Below are 16533 nucleotides of genomic sequence, written 5' to 3'. Positions count from 1 at the left end.
AGTTTTTGATTACCAGTTCAATTTCGTGCTGGTAATTGGTCTGTTCAGATTTTCTGTTTCTTTCTGGGTCAGCCTTGGAAGGTTGCATTTTTCTAGAAAGTTGTCCATTTCTTCTAGGTTCTCTAGTTTGTTAGCATATAATTTTTCATAGTATTCTCTAATAATTCTTTGTATTTCTGTTGTGTCCATGGTGATTTTTCCATTCTCATTTCTGATTCTTTATTCTGTTTATGTGTGTAGATTCTCTTTTTTTCTTGATAAGTCTGGCTAGGGGGTTATCTTTTTTGTTTATTTTCTCAAAGAACCAGCTCCTGCTTTCACTGATTCTTTCTATTATTTTATTCTTCTCGATTTTATTTATTTATGCTCTGATCTTTATTATGTCCCTCATTTTACTGACTGTGGGCCTCATTTGTTCTTTTTCTAGTTTTATTAATTGTGAGTTTTGACTGTTCATATGGGATTGTTCTTCTTTCCTGAGGTAGGCCTGTGTTGCAATATACTTCCCTGTTAGCACTACCTTCGCTGCGTCCCACAGATTTTTTGTGGTGTAGAATTATTGTTGTCATTTTTCTCCATATATTGCTTGATCTCTGTTTTTATTTGGTCATTGCTCCATTGGTTATTTAGGAGCATGTTGTTAAGTCTCCATGTGTTTGTAGGCTTTTCCATTTTCTTTCCATAATTTACTTCTAGTTTCATACCCTTGTGGTCTGAGAAACTGGTTGGTAGAATTTCAATCTTTTTGAATTTACTGAGGCTCTTTTTGTGGCCTAGTATATGATCTATTCTTTAAAATGTTCCATGTGCACTTGAGAAGAATGTGTATCCTGCTGCTTTTGGGTGGAGAGTTCTGTAGATGTCCATTAAGTCCATCTGTGCTAATGTGTTGTTCAATGCCTCTGTCTCTTTATTTTCTGTCTGGTTGATCTGTCCTTTGGAGTGAGTGGAGTGTTGAAGTCTCCTAAAATGAATGCATTGCATTCTATTTCCCTTTTTAATTCTGTTAGTATTTGTCTCACATATGTAAGTGCTCCTGTGTTGAGTGCATAGATATTTATAATGGTTATATCCTCTTGTTGGATTGACCCCTTTATCATTATGTACTGTCCTTCTTTGTCTTTTGTGACTTTCTTTGTTTTGAAGTCTATTTTGTCTGATACAAGTACTGCAACTCCTGCTTTTTTCTCCCTATTAGTTGCATGAAATATCTTTTTCCATCCCTTCACTTTTAGTCTGTGTATATCTTTGGGTTTGAAGTGAGTCTCTTGTAGGCAACATATAGATGGGTCTTGTTTTTTTATTCAAGTGACTCTATGTCTTTTGATTGGTACATCGAGACCATTACATTTAGGGTGATTATCGGTAGGTATGTACTTATTGCTATTGCAGGCTTTTAGATTCCTGGTTACCAAAGGTTCAAGGGTAACGTCCTTACTATCTAATAGTCGAATTTAACTCACTTAGTATGCTATCACAAACACAATGTAAAGGTTCTTGATTTTTTTCCTCCTCCATTCTTTATATATTAGGTATCATATTCTGTACTCTTTGTCTATCCCTTGACTGACTTTGGGGCAAATTGATTTGATTTTGCATCTGCTTAGTAATTAATTCTACTTTCTTTACAATGATTTTATTTCCTCTGGTGACAGTTATTTAGCCTTAGGAACACTTCCATCTAGAGCAGTCCCTCCAAAATACAGTGTAGAGACAGTTTGTGTGAGGTAAATTCTCTCAGCTTTAGCTTATCTGGAAATTGTTTAATCCCTCCTTCAAATTTACATGATAATCTTGCCAGATAGAATATTCTTGGTTCAGGTCCTTCTGCTTCATTGCATTAAATACATCATGCCACTCCCTTCTGTTCTGTAAGGTTTCTGCTGGGAAGTCTGATGATAGCCTGATGGGTTTTCCTTTGTATGCGATCTTTTTTCTCTCTCTGGCTGCTTTTAATAGTCTGTCTTTATCCTTGATCTTTGGCATTTTAATGATTATATGTCTTGGTGTTGTCTTCCTTTGGTCCCTTGTGTTGGGAGATCTGTGCACCTCCATGGCCTGAGAGACTATCTCCTTCCCCAGATTGGGGACGTTTTCACCAATTACCTCCTCAAAGACACTTTCTATACCTTTGTCTCTCTTTTTCTTCTGGTACTCCTATAATGTGAATATTGTTCCACTTGGATTGGTCACACAGTTCTCTTAATATTCTTTAATTCTTAGAGATCATTTTTTCTCTCTGTGCCTCAGCTTCTTCTCTAATTTCTGTTCCATTTACTGTCTCCTCTACTACATCGAATCTGCTTTTAAATCCCTCCATTGTATGTTTCATTTCAGATACTGAATTCCTTAATGATTGAATCTCAGTCCTGAATTCGTCCCTGAGTTCTTGAATATTTTTCTGAACCTCCAGGAGCATGTTTATGAATTTTATTTTGAAATCTCTTTCAGGAAGATTGGTGAGTTCAGTTTCACTTGTCCATTTTTCTGGTGTTTTTTGTGGGATTTTGGTTTGAACCAGGTTCCTTTGATGTTTCATATTTGTATGTGGTGCCCTGTAGTGCCCAGAATCTCTACTCTCTGGAGCTGCTCAGCCCCTCAGCAATGTCCAGGGTCGCAGAGGAGTGGCGCTTGTGCCTGGGGGTAGGAAAGAGCTGTTTCCTGCTTCCTTGCTGCTCTGCCTGTCTCCACTGCCAGAACCAGTGGGCTGAGCACACAGGTGTATGCCTCTATGCTTTGCATTTGTAGCTTATGCAGGGCTTCCCTCTGGCTGACCTAATGCCAGAGCAGTGGCTGCGGGTTTGTGAGCCAGTGCTGGCCGGCCAGGAGGAAGGTGCAGCAGGCTGCATATCACAGTGGGGTCCTTGGAGCTGCGCAGTCACCCAGGGGGATGGAGCACCTGAAGCTCCTGAAAGTTCCCAACATGCTGGGCACAGTGTGCCTGGACAATTTTGTCCACCTGTCCTCTCTCCTGAGCAGCCAGCTCTGTGCTGTATTTGCCCCTTTAGCAGCCCTCTCACTGTTAGGAAGTCTCTCAGACTGCCTGCCTTTCTTTTGTCCCAGAGCACCCAGATATGGATCTCTTGTTTTCCACAAGGGGCTGGAATCTCAGTTTCTCCAAGTATTCTGCTTGTCTTAGCTTTCCAACCCCACTAATCTCCAGAGCACCACACAATGGAGGTTTGTGCCCCCAGATCAGATCTCCAGGGCTGGGTGTTCTGCAGTCCTAGGCCTCCACTCCCTCCCCGCTCTGTTTCTCTTCCTCCTGCTGGTGAGCTGGGGTCGGGGAAGGGCTTGGGTCCTGTCAGATCATGGCTTTGGTATGTTGCCCTGTTCCTGAGGTCTGTTCTTTCCTCTGGGTGTATGCAGTCTGGTGCAGCCTGCCTTCCTGTTGCTCTTTCACAGTTAGTTGTATTAACTATATTTTTGTATTATATGTGGTTTTCAAAGGAGGCCTCTGTCTCACATCTCACATCATCATCTTTCCATAATGTACTTTTAAGGTCTAGATTATCTGTTTATTATGAAAGGATATAATTCAGGAACAGGCTGATGGAATAAATGTAATACAACAAGGTATGTCCTTTCCAGGCAGGCCAATTCCCACCTCTCCCTGTGCACTGACCCGGAAGCTCTCTGAACCCTGCCCTTTTGGTTTTTTTAATAGACTTCATTACTCAGGCATGACTGATTAAAGCCTTGGCCGTTGGTGACTGACTCAGCCTCCAGCCCCTCTCCCCTCCCCTTAAGGTCAGTGGGTGGACTGCAAGCCCCCACCCTCAGGTGCCTTCCAGAAGTCACCTCAGTAACACAACTAATGACACTTTTATCACTCCCAACACTTAGGAAATTCCAAGGATTTGGGGAGCTTGCAAGCTAGAAACTATGGGAGGAGACCAAATATGTATGTGAAATATATTAATAGTCAAATGCTTTCCTGAGTTCTCAGAATTGTTCTAGCAAATTGCCAAAACAGGGAGGTGTCAAGGGAATACATGGATTTGTAGATGGCTGGGTGGAAATGTTGGTAGCCAAGGCACCCCATTTATAGCTGGCATCTGAAGTGGGGGCAGTCTTGCTGGAGTGAGTGCTTAATCTGTGACTCTGATTCTAAGCCCAGGTAATACTGTATTGAACTGAACTATTAGACACATAATTGGTGACATGGAGTTGAGGCAGCGGTGTTAGAGGAGAGCCACGTATTTGATGTCATGAGGGGAAAAAAAAACTACCAATGTCACAAGTGCTCCCCACCCCTCCCCTGCCTTTGGTGAGCTGGGAGGCTAGATGAGACGCAAGTTGGGGATTTCTACCCCCTCAGGTCACTTAGGCTCCAGGAAAATCCAAGTCACCTGTGCTCTTGTAAAATTGATAATTTTGAGGACAGGCCTTGTTAAGAACAGAATATTCAGCGCATATTTTTAAATGGCTACTTTTTGTCTGATTTTGGGGACAGCAGTTTCCCTGTGACCTCAGTTCTGTGATGGATCTAAGAAGGGTTCTTGATTTTGAGTCAGGTTTTTACCTTGTGAGGACAGGAATTTTTCTTTGTGCCAACACCTAAGGTCCCTACCTGCCAGACAAGCTCTGTTTTTTGATGTTTGATGTTTGTCTTGGCAAACAGCCCCTGCCCTTGGGTGGGGTTAGGAGCCTACTCCTGTAACAAAACAAGATGCTCATTTAAACTTTCATCCCTTCTCATTCCCCCTCGTGCCTGGTGGTGATAAGGCCTTGTTGCTCACTCCTTTGACTCTGGAAGAGATTCCTTCCGCGGAGGCTCCCGCCTGTGAGCAGAGACTCTCACCCGAGCCCACCCCCAACCTCAGTAAAAACCTAGGCAGGCTCCTTTCCTTGACTCTGCCAAGCATTTCCAGGGCTTAAGAGGCTGCCTTGCCTTCCCCAGCACTTCTCTTATGGAAGTCAGACCCTTCGATGCCCTGTGGGCATGGATGTAGTGTCACCAGTTTAGACTTTCTGAACCATATTTCAGGTGGGGTCCCCCTCTGCAGGTGACTATAGGAGTTACAGAAAGGTAGCGTGGTGTGTTATTATAATTGCTTAATTATTCTATTGATAATCTTCCACATCTTTCCACATGAGGACATGTCACCCATTTTTAAAAAGTAAATATGGTAAGATTATGCAGCCAGTTTTGTTTTGTTTTGTTTTAGCTCTTTTCAGTTTATTGTATGAAGGAGTTACATTAGTCCAAGTTAAAAGCAGACCCCCAATGGTTACATTATTCCAGCTGTAATGTTTTTAAACTTGTGACAAGGGATATTTCCATTGCAAGGACACCCTCACTTAAGCTTCAGGGAGCCCAAAGCACTGAAAACCCATGAACCTCGAGCTGGTGGTCCTTAGCCAGTCCAGTGTCCACCAGGAACTGGCATATGTTCTTGCACTGGTCACCCGGTAGCTGAATTACTTCTCCATATTCTGGCTGCTCAATTACAGTACCATTGCAGGCAAGTTTTTTAAATGCCTTCACTAGTTTCTTTTTATTGTAACCATCAGCGATCCTCTGGACAGTAGTAAGAGTCTCCCTGACATTTCTCTTTTGAATTCCTACGTAGATATAATGCTTAGTGCCAGCAAGAAGCAGATCATCACCTTTACTCCCATCAGCAAAGAGGTGGAAAGAGTGGAGCTTCTGGATAGCAGACACCCAGTGCAGTTCGTTTTCCTCAGTGGAAACAGTCTTAGAAAGGCTGTGGCAGGAGAAGGGAGGAGCATCGGGAAGTGAGGGGGCTAAAGAGAAAGGCTGAGTCCTCGACAGTGGCTCAACCACTGGGGCCTGTGGACAATTCTTTTAAAATAGAAACTTCTTAGCAGTTTTTGCAGCCAAAGTCTGTGAATTAAAACTCAAAAGATTGCCACATCGTGGGACAAACAGTAAAATTACCTCCTCTACACTTAACTATTTAAATGTTTATCAAGTAAATACATTCAGGAAACAATGTACAACAGGTTTTGCTGGAAATTTAATAATAATAATAATAATGCAAACATCTTTGTAATCAAGCTTTGTAAATGGGTCTTGAGTAGAAGGTAGATTCTTCTGATGTTCCCACCCAACTCATCTCCCTTATGCACCGTATGTGTCCTCGGTCTTGATTATTTAGTTACCCTCCATGCCTTGATTTAGGGCTTATTGTTTTTCTTATATGAGAAAACTCTCCTTATTTTTTGGTTCATGAAGCATTTACCTGTGACTCCTAAAAGTGTCTTAGTTTTATCTTTAACAATGAATTGGCCGTTATGGATGGAATAGAGGGGATACAAAGCATTTCCCAGATAACAGTTTGTCCCTGCCCATGTATTAGTGTTCATGATACCCACCACTGCTCTATAATGCCTGGTCTACCTGTGACTAACTTTCTGTATTAAATGTTGGTCCATGGAAGACATTTTTGCCTTGGTCTATTTTTTTTTCCATTAATACTATATTTTCTGAAATACTATAGTTTGAAAATCCTTGACATACAGAGGCAACCCTCCACTTTCTTCTTTGGAAGACTTTGACCATTTTTTGACATTCTTTCCTACTATAAGGTTTTTCTTAACCCCTAAAAAGTCTACTTTGTGACTTAATAGAATTTCATAAAGATAAACCCTGGGAGAGGACAAAGATACATTTTGGGAGAGGAAACATGAACACTGAACAAGAACATGTGCCAGTTTTCACTTAACTTCATTCTCCTTTGGTGATATTCGGTTAAACTTTTAAATTTTTTCCATTAGGATCATTAAATATCATTCATTAGTCCTGTTTCATATCTGAATTTGTCTTGCCAGCTTCCAGATGTTCTTTCCTAGTGTAAATTACATGAGGTGGACTCAATTCCCTAAGTACAAAGTTGTGTCAACACATGTAAATTTTTATCTTCTCAGGAAGCTCATTGGAGACACAGTGCCCAGAGTGATTTGGGGGTACAGAGCACGTGCTCAGACTCTCAGAAAAAAAACAAGAGTTCAGGATATGTAACTTTTTTACATAAAGTCACTCTTATCAGTTAGGTTAGAGGGCCCCCACCCTCACAAATCCTGGTTCCTAGATACCAACGGGGGACAAACATTGTGAGCAAGCTAGGTCTGGTAATGCTAACGTTCTTCTTCACGGTAGATGATAGGACATTGTTACGAGCAGACACTACAGATCCACTTTAGAAAGAGTAAGTAGAGCTCATTTTACTCCTTGGGCCCACCAAGAAGTGATTTCCTACTCTGTTCCTTAACCAAATGTGTAAATTCTACCACCAGAATTATGATGTGGGAGCCCTTTCTCTGTCTCTTGCTCATAGCACATTAATAATCTTTTTCAGACACCAACGTATAAGGGGATTATATGGCTAAGAGATTTCAATGCCCAGAGGTTGGGCTGTCATGTTCCTGTGACCCATGTGAGGGCACAGAAATGAGGGAAGTGAGAGAACAGCCTCTAGAAGTGATTCTCCACTGCCTCCTGAAATTGAAGAAAGGAAGTTTTTTGTGCTGTTTTAGAGTAATTCACTACTGAACACTTCATGTGTGTTATACACATTCACTTCTGTCGTGGCTTTCAAAGAACTCCCTTGCAAATTGTTACATTGTTTGGTTCTTCAAGCTCAGCAAGGCCAAGGGTTCACTGTATGGTTCTGCCAGAAAGAGCTCTTCTAGAATCTTATCTCAGTAAATGTGTGTATATGTGCTAAAAACTGGTGAGAAGCAGCTCTGAGGCTCATAATCATAAGGATTTTGTGGAGGTCTAAGTTGTCTTTCTTCTGAGCTCTAATGTCCCATTAAATGGGACAGATAGGAAGGAATAACCAAGTATCTGACAAGTATTTTTAAAGACAAGTCAAAATTAATACTTCTCCACCAGAACATTTTCATTCCACCTGCATCTAACTATTTCTGAGGATTTGGGGTACTTCAGGACAATATGGCCAGCTTCCTAGTCACAAGTCAGATTTCCACAGGCCTCCTGGCCTCTCCTGTTTGGGAATGAAAATGTTTCTTTCATAGGTAATGGAAAGTCTTAAAATGGAAGTATATCTTTCATTTGTATAGCATTTCTCTCATTTTTTTGGACCCTACAGAGAACAGTAAGACTTGAAGTGAACATAGTAAAAATGTAGGAGTAATTTTATGTGTTCATGATGCTGTTAAAAATATGAGGAAGTGATTATGTATAGAAAGAATTCTGATGACCAAGTCATAGAATATTTTGCAATCACAGAGCCATACATGAACTTACTATGAATTGACTATAGATTCCTAGTATCTGTTTCACCCATCTTCTTGTATGCATATGTGGATGTTTTAGGATTCAATGAGTTTTGAAGATGTAGCTATAAACTTCAGCCTGGAGGAGTGGGCACTGCTGGATTCTTCTCAGAAGAAACTTTACAGAGATGTGATGCGGGAAACATTGAGGAACCTGGCCTCAGTAGGTAAGGATGCTATTACTTCACTTAATTAGATTGTGTTTCTTGCCTGATATGTTTTATAATTTGAAATGGGGAAAGGAATTTCTTTGGGAAAAAATTCAGGCATGGTCAGAGCTCATCATGGACCTTTAACGTAATAATTCTATAATTTAGTGATTTTTCTGGGTCTACATTTTAGGGAAAAAATGGGAAGACTGTAACATTGAAGATCAGTACAAAGAGCAGGGAAGAAATCTAAGGTGAGTTGCACTCACAGCAGAAAGAAGTGTCTTATAAGGGTAGCTTTCTATGTCATAAACATTTTTAAATCAAGAAGACAAAAGGCATCCCAGCTTCAGCTTCAAATGTATTTTTTCCAGAAAATCTTCAACAAAAATGTTTTCTTAAATGTGACATGTTCAGCATTTGCCAAATAGTTCACTTAGAAATAGTATTCAGAAATTCATATATAAATATCAATGCCTTGATAATAGCTTATGGTTGTGCCCCTCTTGCATAACATTCAGTATCTTCATTTTCAAACAACTCAGGGCAAAAAACCTATACTTTGCCTGTTAATGGTGAAAATGTAATTTTAGTTTTTACTAAGAAATATAAAGCCAATAAATCAAAAATGTACTCCTGATTTTATTTTTTATAGAAGTCGTATAGTAGAGAGACTCTGTGAAAATAAAGAAAGTAGTCAACATGGAGAAAACTTCAGCCAGATTCCAAATCATAATTTAAACAAGAAAACTTCTGAAGTAGTAAAACCATGGGAGTGCAATATGTGTGGAAAAGCCTTCATGCGGCATTCGTCCCTTAATAGGCACAAAAGATCTCACACTCTGCCCAAACCATACAAGTATCAGGAATATGGAACGAAGCCTTATAATTGTAAGGAATGTGGAAAAGCCTTCAGTTATCTCCAGCCTTTTCAAAAACATGAAAGAAATCACAGTATAGAGAAATCCTACAAATGTAAGGAATGTGGGAAATCTTTTAGGTATCGCCAATCTGTTAGAAAACATGAAAGGACTCACACTGGAGAGAAACCCTATCAGTGTAAACAATGTGGAAAAGCCTTTAGATATCATCAAACTTTTCAAACACATGAAAGAACTCACACAGGAGAGAAGCCCTATGAGTGTAAGCTATGTGGTAAAGCCCTCAGTTGTCCCAGTTCCTTTCGAAGTCATGAAAGAACTCACACTGGAGAAAAACCGTATGAGTGTAAAAAGTGCAGTAAAGCCTTCAGTTGCCCCAGTTCTCTTCGAAAACATGAAAGAACTCATACTGGAGAGAAACCCTATGACTGTAAAGAATGTGGGAAAGCCTTCATTTCTCTCGGAAGCTTTCAAAGACATATGATAACGCACACTGGAGTTGGACCTTACAAATGTAAGGAATGTGGGAAGGCATTCAATTGTCCCAGTTCATATCGAATACATGAAAGATCTCACACTGGAGAAAAACCCTATGAATGTAAGCAATGTGGTAGAGCCTTTAGTTGTTCCAGTTCCTTTCGAACACATGAAAGAACTCACACTGGAGAAAAACCCTACCAATGTAAGGAATGTGGAAAAGCCTTCCATTGGCTCACCACTTTTCAAGTCCATGTGCGAACTCACACTGGAGAGAAACCCTATATATGCAAGCAGTGTGGTAAAGCCCTCAGTTGTCCCACTTCTTTTCGAAGACATGAAAGGACTCACACTGCTGAGAAACCCTATGAATGTAAACAGTGTGGGAAAACCTTCAGTTCTCCCCTAGGTTTGCAAATACATGGAAGAACTCACACTGGAGAGAAACCCTACAAATGTGAGGAATGTGGGAAAGCATTCGTTTCTCTCACCAGTTTCCGAAGACACATGATGACACACACTGGAGATGGACCTTATAAATGTAAGGAATGTGGGAAAGCATTTAATTGTCCCAGTGCATTTCGAATACATGAAAGAACTCACACAGGGGAGAAACCCTATGAATGTAAAATATGTGGTAAAGCCTTCAGTTGTTCCAGTTATGTTCAAGTACATGAAAGAACTCATACTGGGGAGAAACCCTATGAATGTAAGGAGTGTGGGAAAGCCTTCATTTATCGCACAACCTTTCGAGGACACATGAGAATGCACACTGGAGAGAAGCCCTATATATGTAAAGATTGTGGGAAAGCCTTTAGTCGACCCAGTTCATTTAGAAGCCATGAAAGAATTCACACTGGAGAGAAACTTCTTGAATGTAAGCATTGTGGAAAAGCCTTCAATTGGCCCACATCCTTACATAAACATGTGATGAGAATGCACCCTCGATAGACAAATTATAACTCAGAAATACAGGGAAATTGTCTGTCTTAGCAAATATAGTCATGTGAAAACACCACTAGAGAGAAGTGCTATAAATGTAAGTAATACAGGAAAATCTGATGCAAACCAATTCACGTGTAGTATTCCAGAAAATTCTCATGAAACAAATGTATTAAAAAGTTAAAAACATACTGTCTTAGTCGGTGGTTTGTTCTGAAACTCAGTCTCTGGACTATGGGTTCTGCTTGCTACTTTTCAAATGAACATTGAGTTGAAACAATTCTGTAAGTACTCTTTAGGCAGCTGTATTTAACCTTAGTAGATAGCATTTTTCCTTAAATCAGCTTACAAAATTGTCTGTTAAGATCTATGGGTAGATTGAAGTCTATTTCTAATATGCAAGTAGGAGTAATTTTTATACAGCTTTTTAATTGTCCTGTAAGTTAATGGGCCATAGAATATTGACAATTTGGTATTTGTTGGGATTTTCCTATTGGCCTCATGTGGCAGGTACTGGATATTCCTTACCCATTTATATATATTCTTCCTTTCTTGTAAGAAAAAAGTTTTTCTTTTATCAGAAGAATTTTATTCCACTTTCCTTGCTAATAAATAGTTCTCATAAATTTGTAACTACAAAATGTTTATCACAGAATATAATCTCATTTGAATTGTTATTTACATCTTTTCCCTTCACTCTTTGTCATTCCTTCTGACTGTGATTTAGATAATAAGACTTTAACAGAAGAGACCTGTAATCAGACAAAAAAAAAAAAAAAAAATTGGAGATGGCTGTCCTGGAATGCATTACGTCAGTATGGGTAATGTGACCAACATTTTCTAGAGCCTATTCTCTTTATAGTTCCATTTTCAAACTCACCAGGAGCCTCACCTGCATGAGTTTGGCAGGCAAAAGCAAAGAAGGCCTTAATTTTTGGAAGCATGGTACAGAGATAAATGCACAGGAGTTTCACATATATCCTTCTTCCAGCCCATTTTCCTGATTCTTTGCCCTGCCAGTCAAGAATATCATCAGTACCACTACCAACTGCTTGACTTCCACTTTCTCAAGAGTTGTAAGTTTCCACAGATACCTCCTCAAGTCCCACAGCAAAGATGCAACACAGTTTGGATTTTCCTGCAGGCCATCATGTGTCCATCAGGCAACACATATGACTGCCAATGTTCTCTGAAGCGGTGAACCCCACATCTCTAGGTTGTATTCATATAAGATGTAATTTGTGTAGTAAATACCTTGTTCTGTTAATAGTGCTAGTGACTGTGTTCCTGATCCCACCAGCACAGCTACAATGCTGCAGTCAAAAGGAACCATGGTGTAGCTTGTTCCTCTTCTTTGCTGTGACGTCTGTGACCCAGGCTTCCATGTGAGAATAAGCACCTTCTTTATATCAAGCAGATTGTGGGTATTTATGATTCATCAAAGCTAAAAATTCCTCAGTACACTTTCAGTTATGTTTGTATGTGATTAAAAAGTGTTCATATTTTTGTCAAATGCTTTTGTAGATGTTGCTAGATATGTTTTATTAGCTGTTCCAGATACTGTATACTAACAAATGTTAAGTTTTGCATTTCCTGATGAGGTATATTAAAATATCGCATTGTAATTGTGGATTTTCAGATCAACTTATGATTTTGTCACATCAGTCAATATAAATTCTGAGTTAATAATCACCTGTGCATACAAGTTCAAATATTTTTTTCCACAAACTTTTATCTCTTATTCTGTTAATACAGTGTTTGTCACGAAAGTAACTTCTTACCATTACCAAAAACTTATATCATGGTTTGGTCAGTGTCCTTTTGCCAGAGACTACCAGGATGACGTCTGTAGTAGAAGGATGTGATGAACTGTAGTAATGAGGATGGCCACAAACCATAAATGACAGTGTACTAGTGTGTTCAAAGGTCTTCCTTTTCAGAAGAATTTGGACTTGTAAGAGTAATAGACGTTTATTCTCTTTTATACATTTTAAAACAGCCATGTATACAGGGAAATTGGAAACAAGCACATCCACAGACCCAGAGAAGACCCACACCCTGAAGAAGCCTAAGGAAACCTTAAGCCTTCCAGCCAATAGTGTAGGTCTTCCCATGCATGGAGCCATCTGCAAAGAGTAGGGGATATGCCTGTTTTTTTCAAATGCCCAGTTTTCAGCAACAGATCACAAAGCACACAAATAAAATGGGAAACTTAAGGAAACAAAATGGTCCACTTAAAGTAATAAAATAAATTCTAAATCTCCAGAAAACATCTCTAAAGAAACAAGCTTAAAAGTGGACTTTAAAATAAAGTCTTGAGGAGCTCCCTAAAGAAATGGCTTTCAGACTTAATAGGCAAAGACTTACACAGTAGTCTTAAAGAGCTGAAGAGTAAAACAGAACTAAAGTAAGCCAGGAAAACAACATATGAACAAGGAATTATCAAGGAAATTATTTTTAAAATAACCAAATTCTGGAGCTGAAACATACAAGAACTGAATTGAGAAATTCACTGGAGGGATCAATAGTAGACTTGAACAGGCAGGAAAAAAAAAATCAGTGGACTTGAAAACAGGTCATTTGAAATAAGTATGAAGAGCAGAAAAAATAAAGAAAAGTGAACAGATCAAGGAATTTAGGGGGCAACCATTAAGCCAAACAATATGCACATTTTGCGAGTCCCAGAAGGAGAATAGGGAAAGAAAGGAGCAGAGAATTTATTTGAAGAAATAATAGGTTTTTGTCTGTTCTTTTGTCTGTTCCTGCTGGTACTCTGATTATACATTTGTTAATGTACTTAGTGTTCCACATTTTCCAAAGGCTCCTTTCATTTTCCTTCATTGCTTTGCCTGTTTTCCGATTGCATAATCTCTACCCATCTGTATCTTCTCTTTGTTGATATTCTTGGCATGACATTACCATCATGCTTCTTTAAACATGGTTTCCCTTAGTTCTTTGAGCATTTTGATAATGGCTGCTTTGAAATCTTTGTCAAATCCATTATCTAGATGCTCTCACAGGCAGTTTCTGTTTGCTTTTTTTTGTTTTTAGGTCACTCCTTTCTGTGTCTTTGCATGTGTCATAAAGTTTCAGTTGAAAATTTGACACTCTAGATCATCTACTTTCCAGAGCTGCTGGTTCGTTCGGTGACTGACAGTGATGTCTGTTTTACCCACATGTGAACCTCTGATCTCCCAGGGCACAGCCGTGGGTGTGCTTCCAGTCACACTAGATGGCTGTTTTTAACAATGCTCTCATCAGCTGGTCATACTGTTACTGCAGACTGATTGCACTGTTGTTTTGTTTTGTTTTTTTTGATTAAGACATCTTTTTTTTTCATCACTTATGCCTTTGTTCTCTTGTTTAAGAAATCATTGCCCACCATCACAAAGATTTTCTCCTAGGTTTTCTTCTAGGTTCCTAACAGTTTCAGCTCTCATATTTAGTCTATAATCTGTATCAAACTATTTTTTTCTATGGTGTGAGGTAGTGTCAATGTTCTTTTTTTTTTTTTTTTTTTTGGTATCATTAATGTACAATTACATGAGCAACATTATGGTTATTAGATTCCCCCCACTGTCAAGTCCCCACCACATACCCCGTTACAGCCACTGTCCATCAGCGTAGTGAGATGCTATAGAGTCACTACTTGTCTTCTCTGTGCCCCCCCGCTACATTATATGTGCTATTCATAATGCCCCTTTTTCCCCTTCTCCCCCTCTTCCCCCCCCCCCCCTCCACCAGTCCCTTTCCCTTTGGCAACTGTTAGTCCATTCTTGGATTTTCTGAGTCTGCTGCTGTTTTGTTCCTTCAGTTTTTGCTTTGTTCTTATGCTCCACATGAGTGAAATCATATGATACTTGTCTTTTTCCACCTGGCTAATTTTACTGAGCATAATACCCTCCAGCTCCATCCATGTTGTTGCAAATGGTGGGATTTTTTTTCTTCTTATGGCTGAATAATACTCCACTGTATTGCACTGTTGGTTTTTGTGTTTTTTTTTTAGGAGAGCAAGGAACAGGCTTTTATTTAGTAATAAGGTGAGAGGAAAGAGCTCCTGGCTCACACCAGGAGGGGACAAGAAAGCCCTGCACTGTTTTTGACAGTGCTCTAGGACATAAATTGCTCCAGAGTCTGACCCAGTTTAATTCCTGCTCCTTTGTAGACCCAGTTTTTGAGCACAGGGTTTGAAGTTTGTTCTGATCCCACCATGGCTTTCCTTATCTCTTCCTGGTTGGTAAACCAGCTGGCCTACTTGTTTTGTTTGCTCTCATGCAGCTGCTAGCCTTTTCATAGCTTAACAAAACCTCCATTGTTTCTGAGAGTACCCTTAGTCTTGAATTTCCGCACATTTGTTTCAAATAAAGTCAGCTCCTTTGTAGAAAGTTTTGGAGCGGTCTGTTCTTAGGGACTGCTTTTGGCTCTAAGCAAAATATTTGAGCCACAGCTCTTTGGCTGTGGGTGGAGACATTGGCCTGCTTCTTAGTAACCCCTGCTTTGAAAGGACACTAGGTGTGGGTGGAAGCCTCTGGTCTTGTTGGCTTGACTCTCATGGTGTAGAACTTAACACCCTGTCAGTGAGCTTGGGCAAGGGCACCTGGGGCTCTGGTATTCCTGGTGTGCCATGCCTGAGGTGGGGTCTCCACCCTGTTGATGACAAGCCACTGGAAAAAATGAGTCCCTGAATTCCTCGCTTTGATCACCTGGAGTGAGCTTCTGTAATAATGTAGCTGGGAGGGGATAAGAAATGCTAGTGACTGCTTTTTCTAGAAAACAGCCTTGACAGAGCCATGGGGTAGAGGAATTCTTGTGTTCTTGGCTGCCCCTTCCTGAGTGGCGTTTCTATCACACTCATCTGGAGGGCCAAAGCGAGTTGTGGTTCAAATGCCAGAGACTCAACTGTTCTTACTGAGTAGATATTATTGAATGGCTCTTCATTTGCTATATGTCCTAAGGGCTTTCCAGAGCCTTTAAATAATTAGATTTAAAATTTTTTATTTTTTTCATGATGCTACGAGAGGGTCCACAGAACTTTAATTCCAAAATGGTGTTTTTCTTTTGATGCTGGGGTGAATAGTTTTCTTAATTTCAGTTTCAAGTTTTTCATTGCTAGTATATAACAATATAGCTAGTTCTTATATATTGATCTTGTATCTTCTGATCTTGCTATTAGTTCTAGTAGTTTTTTTCCCTTATATTTTTTAAGAATTTCTACAAACAAGACCATATTATACATAAATACAGGTGTGCTTCTTTCTCCATAATCTTTGTTTCTTTAACTTTATTTCTGGCCTTGCACTTGTTAGTTATTCCAGGACAATTTTGCATAGCAGTACTGGAAGGGAACGCCTTTATTTCCCTTCTTCAGGAGAATGCATTCAGTTTCTTATACCACACAGTTGGATGTTACCTATAGGCTTTGAAATTGTTTCCTTCTCGATTTAATTTAATGAGAAATACCAAGAACGCATGTTGGATTTTCCTCCCGTTTTGTTTTCTATCTGGTGATCATTCTGTGGTCCTTTAGTCTTTTAATATGTCTTAACATTGATTTTCAAATGTTACATCCTCTCTTGCCTCCTCGGACAAGTTCCATGTCGTTGTAGTGCACAGACTACACTTTTTATGCGTTGATGTATCACTTATCAATGTTTTTTAAGATTTTATGTCTGTGAGGGTCATTCATTTGTTGGTTGTTGGTTTGCTTGTTTTTTCCCTCGTAGTCTACCCAAATCTGCTTCTCCAGGGTTTTTTCTTTGCAGTTTTTTTGAAGTGTAAGATAATTAAAGTGTACATCACTGCATCTTGACACAGCA

General features: G+C 39.6%; 2 protein-coding genes across 18 annotated transcripts in view; one reads left to right on the top strand and one right to left on the bottom strand.

Annotated features, from left to right (window-relative positions):
* Nucleotides 1-16533, top strand: part of LOC118916210 (zinc finger protein 709-like) — a 381657-nt gene that overhangs the window by 319754 nt on the left and 45370 nt on the right. For 9 of the 17 annotated variants that reach the window (XM_057489864.1, XM_057489856.1, XM_057489858.1 and 6 more), the window contains 4 exons: nt 8309-8435; nt 8611-8671; nt 9073-10652; nt 11445-12409. The exons of 1 other annotated variant lie outside the window; for it this stretch is intronic. In XM_057489864.1, coding sequence (XP_057345847.1) covers nt 8315-8435; nt 8611-8671; nt 9073-10652; nt 11445-11542 — 1860 coding nt within the window. In that variant the 5' untranslated portion in view covers nt 8309-8314 and the 3' untranslated portion in view covers nt 11543-12409. Of the gene's footprint in view, nt 1-2337; nt 2460-8308; nt 8436-8610; nt 8672-9072; nt 10653-11444; nt 12410-16533 lie in introns of those variants that run through there. 7 more of the 17 variants (XM_057489861.1, XM_057489859.1, XM_057489860.1 and 4 more) reach the window with 5 other exon arrangements.
* LOC118916169 (eukaryotic translation initiation factor 1-like) lies at nt 5312-6083 on the bottom strand. Its single transcript, XM_036892814.2, has 2 exons — nt 6075-6083; nt 5312-5797 (listed from the first exon to the last, which is right to left on the bottom strand). The coding sequence occupies exons 1-2, from the start codon at nt 6081-6083 to the stop codon at nt 5312-5314; spliced, it is 495 nt and encodes a 164-aa protein (XP_036748709.2).

The sequence above is a fragment of the Manis pentadactyla genome, chromosome 12, assembly GCF_030020395.1.
Source record: "Manis pentadactyla isolate mManPen7 chromosome 12, mManPen7.hap1, whole genome shotgun sequence".
Classification (NCBI taxonomy): domain Eukaryota; kingdom Metazoa; phylum Chordata; class Mammalia; order Pholidota; family Manidae; genus Manis; species Manis pentadactyla.
The sequence above is the reverse complement of the archived record's forward strand: the minus strand, read 5'-3'. Positions and strand labels throughout refer to the sequence as shown.